Genomic DNA, 20,234 nt, shown 5'->3' with positions numbered 1-20,234 from the left:
AATTCTGGCAATCATTCATTTCCAACTTTCTATTGACTTCTAAGTCTTATTTCTTTTACTTACATTTTGCAAATACTCAACTAAATCATCATTAACTTGCATTTTGAAAGGAAGGGATTTCTTTCATTCTTTAAACAAAAGAATACACAATCAGAATTTGACCAAAGAATCACATCAATTACTTAAACAATGAAATACAAGTACAAAGAAACAACAAACAAAAAATAAAATATGTAAAATCTCCCCAAGCCAGTTAAAAAGAGTTTGAGAAACAAGAAACAAGAAAAAAAAAATAAAGGGAGTGGGACCCCAAATCAAGGTTAGAAGAAGAAACCTCTTCCTAGTAACTCTAAAGTTTGCGAGAAGAAAAACAATAAAATAGTAATTTCAAACTCAAACTTGGAGAATGGGACCCCAAATTACTCGAACTCGAACTTGAACAAAGAATGGGGTCACAAATCGCTTGAACTCGAACTTTGATGAGGAATGGGACCCCAAATCACTTGAACTCAAACTAGGAGGGATATTGCTTTGAAGATGGAGTCTTCCTAGCCAGCCGCAGTTTGAATCGATCGAGTTGATGCTTCCCAGCCAAATGGAATCGATGCTTCCCAATCTAAAGTCGTTTGAATGGATGAAGTCGATGCTTCCAGCCAGCCGCAGTTTGAAAGGACAGAGTCGAATTTGAACTTGAAGATGCTTCCAGCCAGCCATAATTTGAATGGATGGAATCGAACGAACGAAACATGAATATTCTTTGGATTTGGTGGATTGTTTTTAACAAAAGGGTAATTTTGTCCTAAACTTCATGTTTCCTCCCGCTCACTCAATTTGCTATTATTTTTAAAACATAACTAAAATTGTCAATTGACCAAAAACTTCCCTTGGCGCATTTATGGCAATGCCACAATTAACATGTTTTTTCACAAGTTATTGTTTGGTTTAAGTACACCCTATTTTTCATAAACTGGTCCAAAGGGCCATTACCCAGTGTCGTCTCTTGCTATCAAAGGGCCTTGGGTGGGGTGGACCGGATACAAACCTAATCTTTCAGTATTTAGTAGAGTGGCTGTGGTGTTTGATAAAACTGAAGTCTGATATCTGAAAAGTAGAATCTCTTTTTATAGATTTGATAGCTAAAAACAGCAAACTCTGCTTTTCTGCTTTTTAGAGCATGGATAATATTTAAAAAAAGGGGGCATTTCAGTCATTTGAAACATATATGGACCACTTATTACCAAATCAGAACTCTGATCACTTTCAGTGGTTAAACATAAGTTAGACCCAACCCCTGAAAAAAAAATAAGTTTTTAAGATATTAAACCCTATTTCAGAGTTATCGAATGCCACCTTAAACTTCTGTTCTCACTTTGTAAGACAAAATCCTAAGAGGATGGCTGCTGCTTTCTTTTAACTGACAACAAGCTATTTCTATTAGAACAGATACGGAGAAAAGAAAAGCCACCATTTATGGAGGAATATGGTCCATCATCGGATGAATAACACCTCCAAATGGCAACCATTTTACAATAGATTGTATCCTCAACTTTCCGAGTCCATCATTGGATGTTGCAATGTTGAAGAAAGCTATCTTCTTCTTTCAATGCATCTGCTTTCGAGTGATTCCAGACTTCCAGTTGGGGCCATTGAACTGTTAAGTTTCTCTTGAAGATGAAGATCAATTGAAAGTTGTGACCTCATTCCTTATGACACATCATTGGGAACAAAACAATTGGAAAGTAGAACTGGGAAGGTAGCACAATAGCCAGACTGGATCAATACCACTGGTCAGCCCTCTTTTATTTCATTATGGTGGGCTGCTGCACATCAAGATCTTGAATATGAAAGACAGATTCTCATCAGCTAGTAGTAGACTAGTAGACCTATTCACAGGCTGGCATTCGGGGTCGGCCCATGAAGATTTTATACTGTTTCGGGCTTGGGCTTTGTGTCAGGCCCATTCAAAATTTGGCTAAAACTCAACCCAAACCTGGCCCATGAACAGGTTTAGCTAATAGGTATTGGAATCAAAAGGGATCCTACATTCCTTCCTTCTGTCGTATGAGATAACTTAAGCAAGTCAACGCTTTGGCAGGGACATGCATAGGATGTAGATATTTCAACAGCTTTATGTATACATCTTGAATTTGGTGTGTATTTACACAAGACTTACATGTCTACCTGATTGCGCCACCAGCCTATATGAAAATACAATAACCTTTACAAGACAAGATAACCTGTGTATATATTTTGAAATAGTTCCATATTTACAGTAAGCACCTACTCATCTTTCTTTTTGACTTCCAGCGAGATCTCATTACGACGATTGAATGGTAATGTAAATGGTGGATTGTACTGCAATTACATCCATGAGAAGTTAGTACAACATTATAATGATAATCTTTCTTGCAGACTGCAAATATTGCCTGAAAATCAAATTGCTATGGACCTAACCTGTGCAACCTCCACTAATGCATCTTCTTTTACTTGAAACTGCCCATCATTCCGTAGAGCATCACGTAACTTTGATTCCCTCTGTTTAACCTCATCATCTGTTACAAAACCTGATTCAAGATGGAAAAAGTTAGAATCTTTAAATGTTAATGTCAATTCTAAGTCACTATTGATTAAAGCACCTATATGGGTTGTTTGTATCATTTTCTTTCCCCTAAACTTGCAACTACCATAGATTTGCAACATTCCATTCTGTTCAATGGATTTTTTTTTTAAGTAAAAAACATATGTCCTAAGGTAGTTCCCTAGGTTCCATAACCATAATTTCCTTAATAATTATCCATAATTTTCATAAGAAAAAAATATAAACTTCATGTTAAAGTATAGAAAATCAACATCTTCATGAGAAGAAAAACATACTTTGGCACGTATATGAAGATGGTATTCCATATGTATTCTTTAAATACGTGCCAAAGTATGTTTTGCACCAGTTCTATCTGTGTTTTCTTCTTCCACACCTTTTTATGTGTGGATGTTCAGTTGTGCATCTATGTATGTAGAATGAAATATGTATGCATGATACAAGAATTATCCATGTGGCATCTTTGTTTGATGTCCAAAATGACTTCCTCTTCTCCTCCCCACCATATCTATATTCACAGAATAGGTTCCAGGTTTAAAGGATCTTTCCATGTTTTCAAGATTATTGTTTTCATGGGCATTCTTTTAATTAAAAAAAATGAAGGTCTGGAGGACTTTTTTTATATGCAAGGTCTGGAGGATTAGTAACAGAAATAGGTCACCTGATAAGTAACCTTTTTTCTCAACTTATATAGAAGGAGGGAGTTTTCCATTGCAGCACCAGACTTTGGCTTCCAAAACAGCCTTGTGGCTCTACCTCATTTATTCCACTTTCCATCCTTCTTTCAGGAATTACAATTTAAGCCTAAAACTTTGCCATATGTCCAAAATCAGGTACTTCTTTGTGGGTTTTTTCAATTAAGATATTAAAAACTTGAATGGCTAACATCACTATGGCAATATTTTAAGAGAGATTGGATTATGGGGAGCATGCATGGCCAATCCAGAGGATCACCAATTTGATAGATCATAGATGGTCCAACATGATTCCTCTGTATCGAAGAATTTAGTGAGATCATCTAGATGAGAAGTTTAATTGTTTACCCAACCAGGCTACCCTTTCTCCACAGAAACAGACAGAACTGGTGCAAAACATACTTTGGCACGTATTTAAAGAATACATATGGAATACCATGTAATGTAAACATGTTATTGATTTGTTATTTTAATTGTTGAAAAAACTATGTATATAAGGAATTCAAAGTTGTCAAAACAAGGTAAATTTTGTGGCATGTAGAAGTCCATTTACTACCAATGATCATTGCATCCAAATATTCTTAGATCATGAGAAATAAGCACCTGAAAAGGCAGCCACTGCAACAATTTTTCTCGGCACCTCTTTGATTCTCACAGAGGAATCTTTTGGTAATGGCAAGTTGGCACCATACTTTGAAGGCATGAGAAATGACATCTGCCACTTTCCTTGATCCTCTGACTACAGATGATGTAAGAATTAGATCATGACCTTAGAACATACACATAACAGAAATTTTGAAAAATGCAGATAATGTGGACAAAGGGCTGTGTTTTGCTCTTCCTCCTACTTGACCTATCTGTACCATGCACAGAGGACATGGTTGGGGTCTGCCACTTGATAGGTATAGAAACACAGATTTTAGCATGGGAAAGAGAATTTCACACACACACAAAAAGCATAGGGCAGAGTCGAAGAGAATAAATAAATAATTGAGAAAGCTTATAGAAATTAAATGACCCTGAAGAGAAATCAATTTTTGGATAAATAACTCTCTCATTTTAGGAAACTTGAAACACAATGCAGTAATAGCTGGTGAAAGCCACTACTTCTAATCCAAAGTATATTATGAAAGAAAATTAAAGGTGAATCTGTTAATTTAGAAACACTTCCATATTTGTATTGAGGTAGCTACCCAAACTGAAACATGAAGCTTCATGCATGCTATCTACCCAATGCAGTGTAAAGAGACACATTCCATGATGTAATCTAAACAATGCAGGAACATATCCCTCTCACCACAATCAGAATCAAAATCCATAAGAATCAGAATTGGAATGGTCTATTCCTCCCACCTGTTTGGTTCAGATGGAAATTTGAATCGGAATTGGAATCAGCTGGAAGGGAGGGGTAGGGAATGGCCATTCCCTCAAATGGGGGAATGCCATTTCACCACCACCAGGAATGGGAATGGGGTTCCAATTCTGCCCAGCCAAACAGTTGGAATTGGGATGGACCATTCTGATTCCAATTCCAGACCCCTATTCCCATGAACCAAACAGGCGCTCAGTGTTGGTGAAAGCCCTAGGAAAAAAAATGCATCGGAAACAATACCAGATACTTTGAATTTTCTAAAATATAAACACTTGTACATAAAAGTTACCAGTAAATGCTTTGTAGAAAATATTAATTAATTTACTAAGAAAAATCTCTTATTGTATGCCATTTTTTGTTAATTCAGAACATTTATTGATAAAAGAGTTATAGTAGGGCATTCTTCATCAACTAAATAATCTCATGAAGTTGAATGACTCACAAAACTAACTAATACAAAGTAATCATACCAAAACATTTATGGAGTACATTTTTTCAGCTTAAGAGATTTTCATCCATGGAAACCCAGAAAATGGGTACTGAGCCATCTTGATCCACAGCATGAGCACAACTGCATGGTACAGTTGATTCATATTTATGAAATGTTTGTACCAAGTATTTCTCCTTAGACATAAGGGATCTATTTATATTATCAGTATAAGAAATCAAAAGTATTTCTAATAAGGGATAAGTAAACCACACTTACCTGCCTTGTTATTACAGGCGTTGTCATCTCCATTTTCTCTCCACCAGATTGGGTCTTCTGAGTAAAAACAGGAGTAGTCATCTCCATTTTCTCACTCACAGTATTCTAAGAACAGTGCCAGGGCAACAATTAGCACTTGAGATGCAAATATGACAAACATTGGTCTAAACAATTCATATTACTGTTCTCAAAATGGTACTATCAATGTACCTTTCCAAAGAGGTACTCAGCCAAGATGTTGAAAGATTGCGATGAACCACTGAAATCAAATCCAGTCTTCCCAGGCATTGTTGTCTCTGCTACAAAATAAGGCTGTTCCATAATAGTAGCTTCTGTTAGAAATGAAGGATCATTGCTTCTGTTCCACAAAGATGTTGCATAATTCAAGTAGAAAGGAATTGATTTTCAAGTTTAAGAATATAACAATGTTGGAACCACAAGAATGATTCAAAACTTCATTTCTTCCAACTTCCATTCAAGTGTACTTTCATACTAACTGGTTTACTAAGATGCAGAGCTTCTTTCAAGGACATAAAAATCCACAGGCGAAGTTCATTTTATGCAGTTCTCAAGTTTGTTTCATGATCTAATTCTGTTTTCTATTAAGGCATGGAAAATGCAGGTATCGAAATACTCTGAATGAAGAGCACTGAAGGTTCTTACTGACAAAGGCAGGCTTATAAGAACTACAGCAATGGGGAATACTCATACCTCAGAAGACTTATACTAGCTAGTCTAATACATGATTCTAAAACAAAATTAACTATAACATGATATTTTGGGTAAATCACACCATTTTACACTGGCAGGGGTTACCAATGAAGAAATATTTGGTTTTTTCACCTTTATGGCCAGGTTTGTTTGCAGTGCAATTTCATTTGCGATGGTGTAAAAGTATGGGAGTGGAAATGCTTTGAGTGCAAATTCTGATTTATTTTTTATTTGTCTTTTGCCTTATTTATTTTGTTTACATTGCATATTAAGTAAAATAAAATTTGAAGCAAAGTAAAACCCAAGCAAAAGTAAACCAGAATTTGCATTCTTCTCATCTGCATTGTCATGCATTTGTACTAGTGCAAATGAAATTGCACTGCAAAGAAATGGAGGCAAAAGAACAAATTTTACACCAGCAAGGGTTACCAACTTACCAATGAAAATTTTTTGGTTCCCATCCCACATCTGGACAAATAATATCTTCAATCCTTTAAGCACTATTTCGATTCCCCATCAGCACATCCAATCTAATTCATGATTCAGTCAGTGGATACTTTTGTAGTGGGGTGCATGAGAGCCACCCCATCAGTTGCCAGATTTGTGACACATGATTCGTGTGATAAAACGGTTGCATGCACTAAGTGGGTTGTAGTTTAATACTAGAAAATGAATATGAGATGCACCTCTGATTGAAAGAGCATACAGACCCTTTATTTGATCTTATGCCAACTATACATGAAGCATTAACAAAATCTACTCAAAATGACAAGCTATAAACACAATAAAAAAGAAATGTTTATTTTCTGTTACGTATATAGTTGGCATAGAATCAAATACACCCGGTTATAATTGGAACACCACTTAAAACTTATAAGCTCCAACATTGAGTTCTTCTTGCCAGGCATGTACTTTACTTGCTTTTGACAACGCTGATCTTATTTTTATTTCTAGGAAACTATAACACACTCACATGCCCCCACCCTCAACACAGACTGAGCTTACAGATAAAGTCTGATAGAATCCTTCTGACAATTTTCAGAGAGTATAAACATAAAGCGAAAAAATTATACCTCAACCTCCCTGATTTCGTACTCATCTGTCCTTTTTAAAACGTTAAACTTCACAGTTTCAAGATCTGGAACTGCATAAAAGCCAAACTATAAAGAACTTAATAAAACAGTCACAAACCAAATCCCCAATATCATCAGATTCCAATCAAACTCAACAAAACCCAAAAGTCAATGAATCAACTGACTGCAAAACTACCTGTCATCAAAGCTTCCTCTAAATTGCGACTTTCGAATCTCTTCGGAAAAACATATTTCGCAGTTTCATCCGCCAAATCCACTAAAACTGCAAACGAAGAAAAAAAAATCAAGTTAAAAAAGCGATTCCATCTCGAAAATGAATTTTTCCTCTTTTGCTTTTGAAGAATATGTACTTCGCTGAGACAGAGAGAAGGCCTGAGTAGCTAGAGCAAGAACAAGAGAAACACGAGCATCAAAACCGGACATTGTCCTTCTTTGCCGAGAAGTGACGCTTCTATCCATCGCCACTACTGTAACCCTAGAACTTCTTCTAGGGTTCCTCGACATATGAACCCCGGCTCTGCAGAGAGGTTGACAGATGAATGAAGCGTCGCATGCAAGCATTTTTCTAGTACTTCTTTCCTTCTCTGTTAGTGTTGCAGATGAATTGCCGGATGAAGGAAAGAAGTGGAATTCGCTATTTGCATCGCCAGGAGAGAGAGAGAGAGAGAGAGAGAGAGAGAAAGGTTCTAATATTTCATGGACGGAGTCGGATACCGGCCAGGGCCCCTTCTTTCTGAGATATTCTTCTCATTGGTTTATCGCTTGGTTCTGGTTGACGAGACGCTTTCAGAGTTCCAGTCGACTCACAAGAGGCCTTCTCTTTCTCAGCTTGACAGTTATTCTTCTCGCTGTCTAATTATCTAACAGCCTAGGCTGCAAGGGCGAATCAAAACATGGCCACGTTTTGATTGGTTCAACGCAACCGGCAACCTACGCTAGGTTGAACCTACATTGCAGGACAAGTTTGTAAGGGCCCGATAACATTAAGGCACGTCAGCCCGATTTGCCAGAGAAAGAGCGGAGTTCCAAATCCAATTTCTTTGCAGAGTATTGGGTGATGAGCCTGATGACCGGTGAGAGAGAGGTTTTGGGTCTAGCTCGGGCTTACCATCAAAAATCGAAAAATCGAAAAATCGAACCGGAAATTCTGGTTAACCGAATCAGTTGGTTTAGTTTTGACTTTTGATGATTAATATAAAAAAATTAGACGGAGGCAGGAATTTTCTTTGAAAGGGCCAAATTTAAACAAAAAAAATGAGATAGAGAGTAAAAGAGGTAGGGTTTTGACAAAAATGGACTCAGAAGATTTAGTATTACAAATCTTTTAAAAAAATAAATATATATTTTTTTAATTTTGGGAGTTGGAGCTTGGAGGAGCGTTAGAGAGTATACTTGGTTCACCTCTGTATACATTATATATATATTTATAATATATAATATATCATTTATCATTTATAATATTTCTAATATTTTATTATGTATTTTAAATATTTATTTATAATATACATTAGAAATATCAAAAAACCGAAAAATATGACAAACTGAATTGATCAAAAAAGAACCAACTAACCAATTAATCGATTGGCTTCAATTCGATTTCAATTTATGATTTTCCAAAAACTAATGGTATCTGTTCAGTTAATCAAACCATGAGTATCCCTACTTTATAGGTGAGTAGGGATTTGCTACCAACAAAATGCTCCCTAACATGTTACTGCATGTAGTTGTAAAGGGAAATATTTCCAATGTCCTCTTGGTGGCAGAATCTGAACTCTTTATACATACCCTCAATTGCCTACAAACTCAGATCCAAGCTAATGCAACCTCCTTAGCCAAAGGAAATAAATAAGTGGTGAATCAAATGCAAACTCATAAAGCTCTTGGTTCATATGGCTATTCCACTTTTTCTTTCAAAAGTATCAATTAATAGTGGAGGCAAATATTTACCAAATGGTAAGTGACTCCTTTCAGTCTAAACCAATCTTTTTAAAAGTGACCCAAAGGCCAAATGGTTTTGGCCTCCGAGTCGTGAGTCACCAGTTTGATCGTCTATGTCGAATGGATCAAACGTGTCACACCAGTATATGTATATATGTATGTGTGTGTATAGATAGTAATGTATAAGCATGTATTTTATCAACCAAAAATGCTAAAATAGTGATTTGAGGTCAAAAAGGGTTTTCTAGCAAAGATAATGATTCAAACGGTTGAACCGGTCGAATCAACAACAAGTCTTAAAATAGTGCTCTAAACACTTGTCAAAAAAACTAATAATGCAAACCTAGTCTTCATACCTAAGAGACTTGCTCCTAAAAGTCCAACCCATTATAGGCCCATAAATCTATGTAGTGTAACATTTAAGATCATTTCGAGATGGGTGGCCGATAGAGCAAAGCCAATTCTTAAAGAGATCACCTCTCATGGTCCATCTGGATTCCTCTGAAATAGGCAAGGAGCATATCATATTGTTCTAGCAAGAGTAATCATTGACCATAATGGAAAAGAATGACATGCGATTAAATTTGATATGGTTAGTACTTTTAATTGAGTGGGATGGAGTTTCTAACTGACTGTTTACAAGAAATGAATTTTCTAGAAAAATGGGTTCACTTTAGCTCATACATCACCGCACCCACCTTTTCCATTAAATTGAATGGTGAAGCTCATTAGACACTTCAAACTTCACAATGGCTTGAGGCAAGGAGACTGTATCTCCCCATACTTGTTTATCATTGGAATGGAAACTTTATCACAAATGCTAAATACAAAAATTGGAATGGAAATTTTGCAGATGATTGTCTTATATTCTGAAAGCTAAGATCCAACAAACCTAAGCTCTAAAACAGTTCCTCTCTAAGTTTGAAGCAGCTTCAATTCAGAATAAATTTCACCTAATCCAACATCATCTTTAGTAAGAACATCTATAGGCACCATAAGACTTCTTATGTAAAATCTTAAGCATAATTTATAAAAAAAAAAAAAAAAAATCTAGGCATATCCACCTTGAGCGGCCAAGAAATATATGTTGGTGCCAAACTTTTGATAAATAGGTTTCCTTCATCAAGTTATAAAGATCTTTTAGAGAAATTAAAAACCAAAACACTATCATGGAGGTCAAAGCTCTTATCAAAGCTGGGAAGAACACTACTTGAAGCCCTCCCAATCTATTTTATGCCTACATCAATGCTCCTACAAAAAGTTACCAATGACTCCAACAAGGTCGAAAGAGAGTTTTGGTGGAATGACAAAGAACAAAGAGCTTCACATCACACCATCCCATGGTATGTTTATTAAAGAGTAAAGGAGGACTGGGGTCTGGAATTTTGCACTCATGAACAAAACCCTCTTTGGCAAACAACTACAATTTTTGTGCTCAGCGTTTTAAAGCAAAGTACTTCCCTCACTCAAGTTTGTTCAATGGAAAATTGAAGTCAAACTCATCTTCATGGTAGAGAATAGCATTATAATTACTTGAAAAGACAAAAGCATATATTTTATGGATAATAAAAGATGGCTCTCTTAAAGTTATCACACTGCTCTTTCTCACGTGATGGGATTTCCTACAAGCAAAAGCTCTACACACACTCTAAAAGCATAGAATCCAGCGGTACATTGGAAACATACATGTAGGGGGGATATTCCCAAAGTGTAACTGGATTCTATGTGAGCGGAGGTTTTGCTTGGTTTCAAGTATGGAAAACAATGATTCTTTTTGTGCTCAGTTTGAAAGGAGTATAAACTTAATTTGGAAAGAGTGCAAATACAAATAGGTACAGTGCAAATACATACAAAATAATACAAAATATGAGGTTTTGCACTCTACATATTTGCATTTGTACTCCTTCTAAACTGAGCCTAAGCTTCAAAGGAAAAACATGGCAGAACTGTCTGGCTCATGGGCTGGCTTCTTTTGCTTGTAAATATGACCAGCCCCAAAATAGACATTTCGAATAAGTTCCTATCACATATGAATATTTAACTGTTAAAAAAAAAAGAAAAAGAAAACAGCTCTTCAACCAACTAAAGTTTTTCCCAAATTTAATATTTCCTATTTTTTTTTTGTCACAACTCACAAGTTTGCCACTGTAAATTTTCATGGATTTTTTAGTGATGATGATAGACATAGCACTAACAGGGGAGTCAATGGATTCATGGATTGGACCCATCCAAATCAAAATCAATTTGAACAAGCTAAATGAATCAATAATACATATTAAATTGGACCAGTCCAGACTTCATGATCTGTATTCATCGGATTGGATTGGACCTCATCCATCTGTAAATGGATTCATATTGGACAGGGTCAAGTTGGACGAATATCTCTCCCATTGACAGCCCTATATATATATATATATATATATAACTATGAAATCAATGGGATTAAATTCGACTTTGGACAATCTTTGCGGCCCATAGCCTACGTATTTTGACTGGTGTCTCATAACCTACGTATTCTGATATTCTCAATGTATATTTAGACATGTGTAAGACTGAGTTCCAACCGAGTGGAAATGCAAGAGGAAGTTATGGAGGAAATTTGGAATCGAGGGTTCATTTGGTTCGCGATTAGAATCAGAATCGATACCCCAAGACTTGAAATCAGAATCACTTACTCCCCCTACTTGTTTGATTCAAATGGAAATCTAGAATAGGATTCCAATTGATATTGCTCAGTTCATTTGGAATGATATTCTCATTTCGGGGGAGGCTAAAATGCCCTTTCTTTCAAATAGGGGAATGTCATTTAGCCAAGAATAAAAATCAGAATCCTATTTCTGACCAATCAAATAGTTGAAATTGAAAATGGACAATTCTGATTCCAAACCCTTTCCTGCAGACCAAACTAACTTTCAGTGTTTTTAACCTGCGGTTAAACCGCTAATTGGACCACTTGATTCATCACCCAACCATATTCTTTAGTCCATTGGCTTAAGTAATCAACCACACGGTGATACTGCCAATTAAACTATTTAACCATTTCACTTGGTCAGCAGGACTTGGATTAGACTTTTTTTTTTTTGTATTGTTAGTTAATTTTCATCATTAAGAACAATAATTTTTATTTACCACACATTTTTCTTTAATATAACGAATATATGGTATTAGGATTGACTGATTCCATATTAATTGCACTTATGGCTCTACCAGAAGTTATTTAACCAATAATAACGCCCCACATCAGCCATCAAACTTATATGTCTTACTTTGAATCTCTCACTTCACATATATACATAGTTGATTTGGGCTTTTTATTGGTTATACAGTTCCTAAGACAGCCATCAAAATCAGCCCACCAGGATTTGCTTCCACTATGATACATGAAATATTATACAAAAATACTTGGGGGGTGTATTTTGAGATTTTGATTCTCATTTATCAAGAAACACATTCTTTTTTCAGATTTATGTGGGGATTAGCGAAAGTTTATTTTCTTGGTTCATTTTTTAGGTGGATAAATAAATTTCCCACCTGTGGGGAAGTTACTAATACCTGAATGGGACAAAAATGTCCTTTTAATAATGATTTTTTATGGATAAAATGGTCATTATCTTATTTATCTAGGAAATAAAAGAACATGGATAAATACACTAACCAAATAAGTCTTTCCTAAGAAACACTTACCTGAGCAGTAATTTTCCAAAAAACGAATAAGGCCTTATAACTAATCAACTAGTATCATAAAAACTATTGTATTTATCAAAATTCATTCATGGGGTGGGGGGGGGGGGGGGGGGGGTGATTGGTCAATGCTTTTTCATTGAGCCATTTAGTATTTAGGTTTATATTGCATTGGGCTGGTCCATTCAAACTTTGGCAATAGCTAAGCCAAATCTGACCCATTAACAGTTCTAATTATATTCAACAAACTATCAATATTGTAACTTTGTAAAACTCACCCTGGACCGGACGATTGAACCATAAAAGCCAGGGAAACGGTATTCATGGGTTTTTATAGGATGAATGATTTACTGCCAGATTGACCGGTAAAACTGGGACCCGTGGAGCATTCTGGCATTTAGTAGCCCATGCTCTGTATGACACGTAAGACTAGTCATGCTGGCTGTTGAACATGAAGGGCTTATCTTTCCTCTAAATTCCTGTAATTTTATGATTGAACTGGTAGCATGAGAATGACTTCTTTGATTAGAATTTAGTAAAGTACCCAAGACCAAGAGAGTTGAAACCAAAGTTGTTTAAGCATCAAGGTTTATTTCTTTTGAGTTTTGAGTGAGGAATGCTGATTCGTCAGTAATGTGCACAGCAGTCGGTCTGTCAGAACGCGGAAAGCCAAAGTTTTCTCTTGACCGATGTGATTAGTATGAGAATGTTTTGATTTTTTTTTTTTTTAAATTTAGAAAAGGAACCCATGAGAGTTGAAATGAAAGTGAAAGTTTGTTCAATCGCTAAAAGGTTAATTTCTTTTGGAGTGAGAAGTGTTGATCAGTCGGTTGCAATTTGCCACCACCGACTGAGTTTCTATTCCCCTCAGGTTGGAGGTTAAATGATTCTTGACCTAGTATTAAAGGGTATAAACTTTTAGGTTTGAGTGGTTCTTTTGAGATGATATCAAAGCTTATTTGAATTTTGATCAAGTGGTTCATTGTTTGATTTTCATTTGATGAATGATTTCTTGACAAATAGAACTAATTCAATTTTTCGGTCTATTCTGGTCTTGGTTAGAAGTAATTAGACCATTGTGTATCCACCACCATATTTCAGGCTCGCTCTATTTAACATTAGAAAACTGCACCATTGAACATTTCCTCAAAAAAAAAAACGTTCATGTTGGTATCATAGTTTTTTTTTTTTTTACTGTAGACAAGTTTAAGAGAAGCTTTAAAGACTCAGTTTTTCTTTCTTTTCAAATTCCTTTTTTTTTTCTTCCTCGGGTATCGTCCTTGTCATTTAGAGGGAGAGCTTTTTGTCTCTTCATTCCGAGAATTTGGTTCGAAGGATCATACTAGGGATGTTGTGATCGTCTCGGATTCACCCACATCATCCAATTATCGAAACTTGACTAATCAGATTCGATTCGTTTTTACCGAATTTGCTTTGTTGTTTAAAACAAAAAGATTTTAAAAAATTCTGATAAAAAAATTAACAGAAAAGTACGGACAGGTCGAATATAGATTTCTATATTCCACTACAGACCTAAAATTAATTGCTTTTTGACATTTTCCCTAAAATTAATCACTTTTGACATTCATCTATTATAAATTTACATGAATACAAAATATTAAATTTTTAATTATAAATTTTATATAATTATATATAGTATATAACTGCTGTTGGTTCAGACGGTTGGACCGTTTGGCCTGAGAACTGTTCAGACAACTGGTTCCAATTTACCCCAAACCCGGTCTTTGGCCAAAAACCATTGAGATGGTCAACAATCCATTGACTCAAAAAATTGAACCATCAACCAGTTTGACCCATTCAACGGTTTTTGGCCATTTTTATTTTTATTTTTTTTATTTATTAAAATGGACTATCCATTCGAACCAGACAATCAAAATATCAACCCAGTGGCCAAAACGATTCCAATTTCAAATCGGTTTTAAAAACATTGATAAATACATATGTAGGGATTAAGGGAAAAACCTTATAACCAATCAACTGGGTATCATAAAAGGGGTAACGAAATGTGTGTGTATGCACGATAAATTTAAATCAAATCAGAGGAGATCAAATCTGCGTTCAATCCAATTATTAAGCAGAATCTATCCATACAGATTTTAAAATCCAAATGGAATTTCAAAATTTCAGATACCATTGACAACCCAAAAGCTTATCCAGCTGTTTTCTGGCATTGAAGTTACATATACCGGAAATAAAAAGATCACTTCAGACCCATCAGCCCAAAACTAGACACTTATTCACTCTCATTTTGCCACCAATAAATAAAAGACAAAATTATTATACACATAAAACTGTCCGTGCTCATATATCCTGATCAGTACATTACAAAGAGAAACCATCTTTATGTTCTTAAAGTTGTCATGGATTAGACCAACTTTTCCCATTTATTAGACGCGCATTAATAAAATGAATTAATCCTACCCTTATTATGCCTGTAGATGGTTTCATTATTTTACAGATTGAAGTGTTGGTACCTCGCTTCTCAATTTCAGGATGGCGGATGTACAAGATGGACTCTCCTCTTAAGTTACTAGAAAGGTTCTTGAATATAACGGCACCGGAACGAAATTGGCTTCAATTGGTGCTTGGCATGAAATAAATTCCTGGTATTGTGGTTACCCTGCATCAAGTAGAAACAGCCATAAATTAGCCATGTGGAAGGTAAAATCATCACCACCATTCAAGCCTTATCCCAACTATATGAGGTCAGTTGTCATTCATTCTGTTTATTGTCATGTCCTTTGTTAAATTATGGACGCTAAAATCATTTCTTACTATTTCGACATTTGACATTGAAGGTAGAACTGTGCAAGAAATCAGGTTAAAGTTTTTACAGATTTATTATTAGGAGTACAGCTTGTGGATTATTTGGTTCACATAGTTCTACCAGTTGGAATATAGATGTGGTAGCTTAGAAGTCACCACATGGACTAAACATCCATCACTATCAGTATCGCAATCATCCTTGCTGGAATACTTGAGTCCATCTTGGATTGCGGGTCCCATGGGTTTGGAACGTGTGATACCACTCAGAGTTCTAGCTTACGATTCATTTGTTGTTTTCCCAAGGTTGGACCCAGCAGTAGTTGCATTCCACTCCACTCCACTACTTAGCTTGTCCAATGGATTTGAAGATCCAGCAGTGTAATCTTATATGGACCATAAGTGATGTAACGCGCTAATCACTTTACAGGTCTCATGCTGTAGGAAGCCCCAAGAACGCACATTGTCGTTCAAGAATTTCTTCTGGTTAAAATTCATTAGCCCATAACAAAGAAGTAATCCTATACGGTATCACTGCAGTATATAAAATCTGTTCAGAGGCAGGGATAAAAGGAGAAAGAGAAAGAATGAGAGAAAGGAAGAATTAAAGAAATAGGAAAGAAAAGAACTAAGACCATCATCTGGAGGTCAGCTATATATATGTCTAAGATGGTGTGGACCCATCATGTTGAGATGCCTCGTATTGCAATTTTGAATTGGACCAAGGACAACACTAGAACATATTCAGGCCACCGAAGACTGACGCTATTGATTCTCTTTTAGGAAGAAAGAGAAAGGCAAACACCACAAGTTTATGTTAAGAAATAGTGATTGATGCTGCCAATAAAACTAAAGAAGTCTACGAGATTTGAGCATGGGCACTTTAGACAACCGAAGGTAATAAGAAGCCGGAAGAGGAGCTCTCGATGCCTTCTTTTCTGGGTAGGAGCCAAATTAAATTTGTCTATTGCAGACAAGAAGAATTTTTGTACAAGAAGATTCATTTGCATGATTGCATGTAAGATAAGAACAATATAACAAACACTACAAGCAACAGAAATCATGTCCATACATGTTGTCACATAGGAGATGAGCCACCGCTAGTCAGCTCCCACCTAGAAGATCTCGTTAGCTGAAAATTAACCCACCCAATATCTGATTCTAATCAAATGATCTAGAGATTTGTCTGGAATTCTTCCTAGTGTTCTATAATACTTTATACTATCAGAAAGAAGTGAAACTGAGCAGTAGACCATCTAATCAGGTGGATTTAGGTAGAGCACAATCATCCTATACATATATACATACATACTATAGGCCATGGCTTCCAAAATGATATAGAAAAGAAAATGAACTGTATCACTCACCTCACAGATGTCCTATCATAATCACAGGTTGGAAAATTTCAGTGCTTTCTGATTCAGCTCCTCCTTTTTCTCAACCTCTCCCTCTTTTGTCGAGTACTGCATAATTTGCAGGCCTTCCTCAACCACAGATTAAAAATGCTGTGATGAAGATGATAAATCCCAAAAAGGACATGTTCTGCATAAAACAAGAGAATATAGGAGGTATAACATTAGATTTATTGTTCTATTTTTTAGTTGCCTTGCTCATTAATTGAATGTGAATATTAACGGAAAAACTAAATGACCCTTAAGATGTCCGGGCCACCGGTCATGGGACCAATTCCATAGTTTCTGGATTCGGTTATTTGGGATCAATTTCGATCCGGAGCAGAACTTAGAAACTTGTAGAATTTAAGGCCCCAATTCTTTTAGTTGGAGCCATTGTTGGTGAGAGAAAATGAGGTGGGGAGCTAGTTATTTGAATTTCAGAGAAATTGATCAGGAGTGCAATTCATTCAGTGACTAACCAGTAACCACAGCTTTTGGAAGTAAAGTTCAATGAAGTACCTTAGTCTTAGAAGCAGAAACCATCTCTGCGAGATAACCACGTAATCCAATGTCATAAACTGGAGTTCCATCTGGATAGTACAACCCATAGTTCCTCTCAGAAGCCGGACCCGGCTTCAGATCCTCATTGAAGAGTGCAAAGACATAAATATCGATCGGAATAGATGGTTTCAATGGAGTACCCTGCCCCTCCTCTATTCTGCGCAGCAAATTCCCATTATAAATCCTGGCGTTCTCTGGTGAGGCCCCTACCTCGTCAGGGTCCCCTTTAGAAGGCCAACCTGTCTCAGAAATCCTCACTTCTATATCAGTATGCCCCATTCTCTTGATCGCCGAATAAACAGCATCTATTTGAGCATACAACATGTTATCGTATTTTAGATTTGTATTTGGATCTGTCATCCCTTGGTTCGACTGGAACAGAACGTAGTCCAATGAGACTTCATTGGGGTTATCTTTATAGGCAAAGTAAGGATACGCGTTGATGAGGAAAGGAGACTTGATCTGGGAATGAAAATTGAGAAGGGGTTGGATGTATTCACCGAGATCTTGCCGGAAAGCACCAGAGGAAGGCGGGAAGGAGTTGGCTAATATGGAGAGAGAATGAGCGGTGGTTACGTTCACTCGATCATTCATTCCAAGGGAAACAAGAGCATTGTAGATGGAATGGATTGCCGGGAGGAGATAGGACATCAATTGGGTGTCATTACCAGATAAAACTTCGTTCCCGACGGTGATGCAGGTTATTCTGGTCCAGGGAAGGTGGCGCAGGACATGTTGCTTCACCCAGGCCAGGGCTTTGTTGGAGTCCGTCATGTTCAGAAGATACTCATTTCCAACACCAACTACAAACTCGACGTTCGAATTTGAGAATGCCTGGAGGACATTTGGATCAGCATCATAGAGTTTGACTCTGTTGATGTTGAGGGACTCGAGGAGGAAGGCGACTCGGGAAGGAGAAGGGAGGTTGTTCGCGATCTGGCCGTAGTTGATTCCGAGCCCAAGGCCAAGGATCTGGACAATTGAATCTGTTTCATCAAAAAGAGAATGAGCTGATGAAATCACCAAACCAGGGTTTTTTTTTCTATTGTTTGAGAGCAGAGAATTAAGATTCCTGGTTCAAATTACATATCTTGCAATGAAAACACTAGGAATTTGATGAGGAGGAATGTAGTAGAATTATACTATAAAGAAATGTAGAAACATCGAGACATATAGAAGTCTGAAAAACTATCAAGAAATGCAGAAACATGTAACAGAAAACCGGTTATATTTTCAAATTATCAGCCCTAAAACGAAACGATAAATTAATAGAAGAGCAAGATTTCCAAAGTTCTAAGCTGGAAATCAGAACCACTCTACTGCAGTTCCCGAAAACCAACCAATGAAACCTTAGCAGATTAAAAACAATTAAAATAAGAACATCACTGCTCAGAATCAGAGAAAGAAATCCTATTGAGACGTGAAATCTTTAATTTCCTTAAAGAAATTACAGATTTTAAGGAAAGGAACTCAGCAGAGCAGAGCAAAGCCAACAACTATCTTCGGATTCTCAAATTTAAACTGCTTTCTATCTCAAAGTGTAAATTGCTCTACTCTGCAATTAACTGAGGCTCATTCCTCCAAACTTTCCTTCTTTTCTAACACACACTGAGAAAAGAGCAATGGACGCCATGAAGGAGCTTGAAAGACGGCTAGAAACAGAATTGACTGAAACACAGAGAGCTGAATCGAATTCCTACATTTTAATATACAAAAACCATGCGATCTCAATGAAACCAAATGTTACACGATACCATAAATAGAGTACAGAATAAAAAGGTTCGTTGCTCATTCACAATGAAGAGTACTGCCACGAAAGTAGCTTGAAGAATGAATTGAAGAAGAAGACGAAGACAGACCAAAAAGGAAGAGAAGTGTTAGCAAAAACGCGCAATCTCGCATCGCTTCAGCTCTCATTTCCCTCCGGTGGGCACCTTCTCCGTCTCCGTCTCCGACTCCCCAAATTTCAGCTCTCAATTCTCAGCGCCTGCTTAATATAGTAGTAACAAATAGACCTGCTCATGGGCCGGGTGGCCCGACGGGCCGGCCCGCCCCGGCCCGGACGGGCTTGAACATGGTTATAGGCCCGCGGGCTTAAACTCGGGCCAAAAAGCCCGGCCCGCAATAAATTCGAGTCGGGATCGGATTTTGTCAAAATAGCCCGGCCCGACCAAAACCTAGACCTAAAAAACCCTAATCGAATAGCCCCATCTTTTTATTATCTCTTTGCCTCTTTCCCTCTTCTTTTTCCAGCCAAACCCTTCTTCTCCAACCTCCACATCCTCCACACTCCACAGTGAGGTGGTGAACGTTCACCGGCGCAATCTCTCTCTCTCTCTCATGCGAAGTTGCGAACTAATGAGGAATCTCTGTCAAAGTGCGACGGTGAATTTTCTCTCTCTCTCTGCAAAATTTATTAGTTCGGGCTTTGGGCTTCGGGCTCGGCCTCGGGCCCAAGTTATAGGCCCGTAGGTCGGGCCGGGCTCGAGGTCGGGCCTAGCATATTTTCATTAATGGGGACTAAAAGTCCGGCCCGGCCCGATGGGCTGTGTTTGGGACTGCGATCTCAATTAATCCAGATATGGTGTGACACAAATGTGCGAAATTGACTGAGTGACCCATCACAAAATAACACGCTAGTGTTCCGTATACATGGGCCCGTCCAATGTCATCCCATGTGTACAGAACAATGACGTGTTAAA

General features: G+C 37.1%; 2 protein-coding genes across 2 annotated transcripts; both read right to left on the bottom strand.

The window, feature by feature from the left end:
• Window positions 1-2,109: 2,109 nt before the first annotated feature.
• On the bottom strand, window positions 2,110-7,977 carry LOC104607669 (SOUL heme-binding family protein). Its single transcript, XM_010273346.3, has 8 exons — window positions 7,525-7,977; window positions 7,350-7,436; window positions 7,154-7,224; window positions 5,580-5,681; window positions 5,370-5,474; window positions 3,895-4,030; window positions 2,455-2,564; window positions 2,110-2,355 (listed from the first exon to the last, which is right to left on the bottom strand). Exons 1-8 carry the CDS (start codon window positions 7,733-7,735, stop codon window positions 2,281-2,283), a joined length of 897 nt encoding a protein of 298 aa, XP_010271648.1. The 5' UTR covers window positions 7,736-7,977; the 3' UTR covers window positions 2,110-2,280.
• A 6,931-nt stretch (window positions 7,978-14,908) lies between these two features.
• On the bottom strand, window positions 14,909-19,548 carry LOC104607670 (glucan endo-1,3-beta-glucosidase 14-like). Its single transcript, XM_088897298.1, has 4 exons — window positions 19,392-19,548; window positions 17,491-18,518; window positions 16,945-17,119; window positions 14,909-15,434 (listed from the first exon to the last, which is right to left on the bottom strand). Exons 1-3 carry the CDS (start codon window positions 19,447-19,449, stop codon window positions 17,063-17,065), a joined length of 1,143 nt encoding a protein of 380 aa, XP_088753424.1. The 5' UTR covers window positions 19,450-19,548; the 3' UTR covers window positions 14,909-15,434; window positions 16,945-17,062.
• Window positions 19,549-20,234: the final 686 nt, after the last annotated feature.

This window comes from Nelumbo nucifera, chromosome 2, assembly GCF_055504915.1.
Source record: "Nelumbo nucifera cultivar China Antique chromosome 2, China Antique-T2T, whole genome shotgun sequence".
Lineage (NCBI taxonomy): Eukaryota > Viridiplantae > Streptophyta > Magnoliopsida > Proteales > Nelumbonaceae > Nelumbo > Nelumbo nucifera.
Note: the sequence above shows the minus strand (reverse complement) of the source record. Positions and strands in the feature narration are given on the sequence as shown.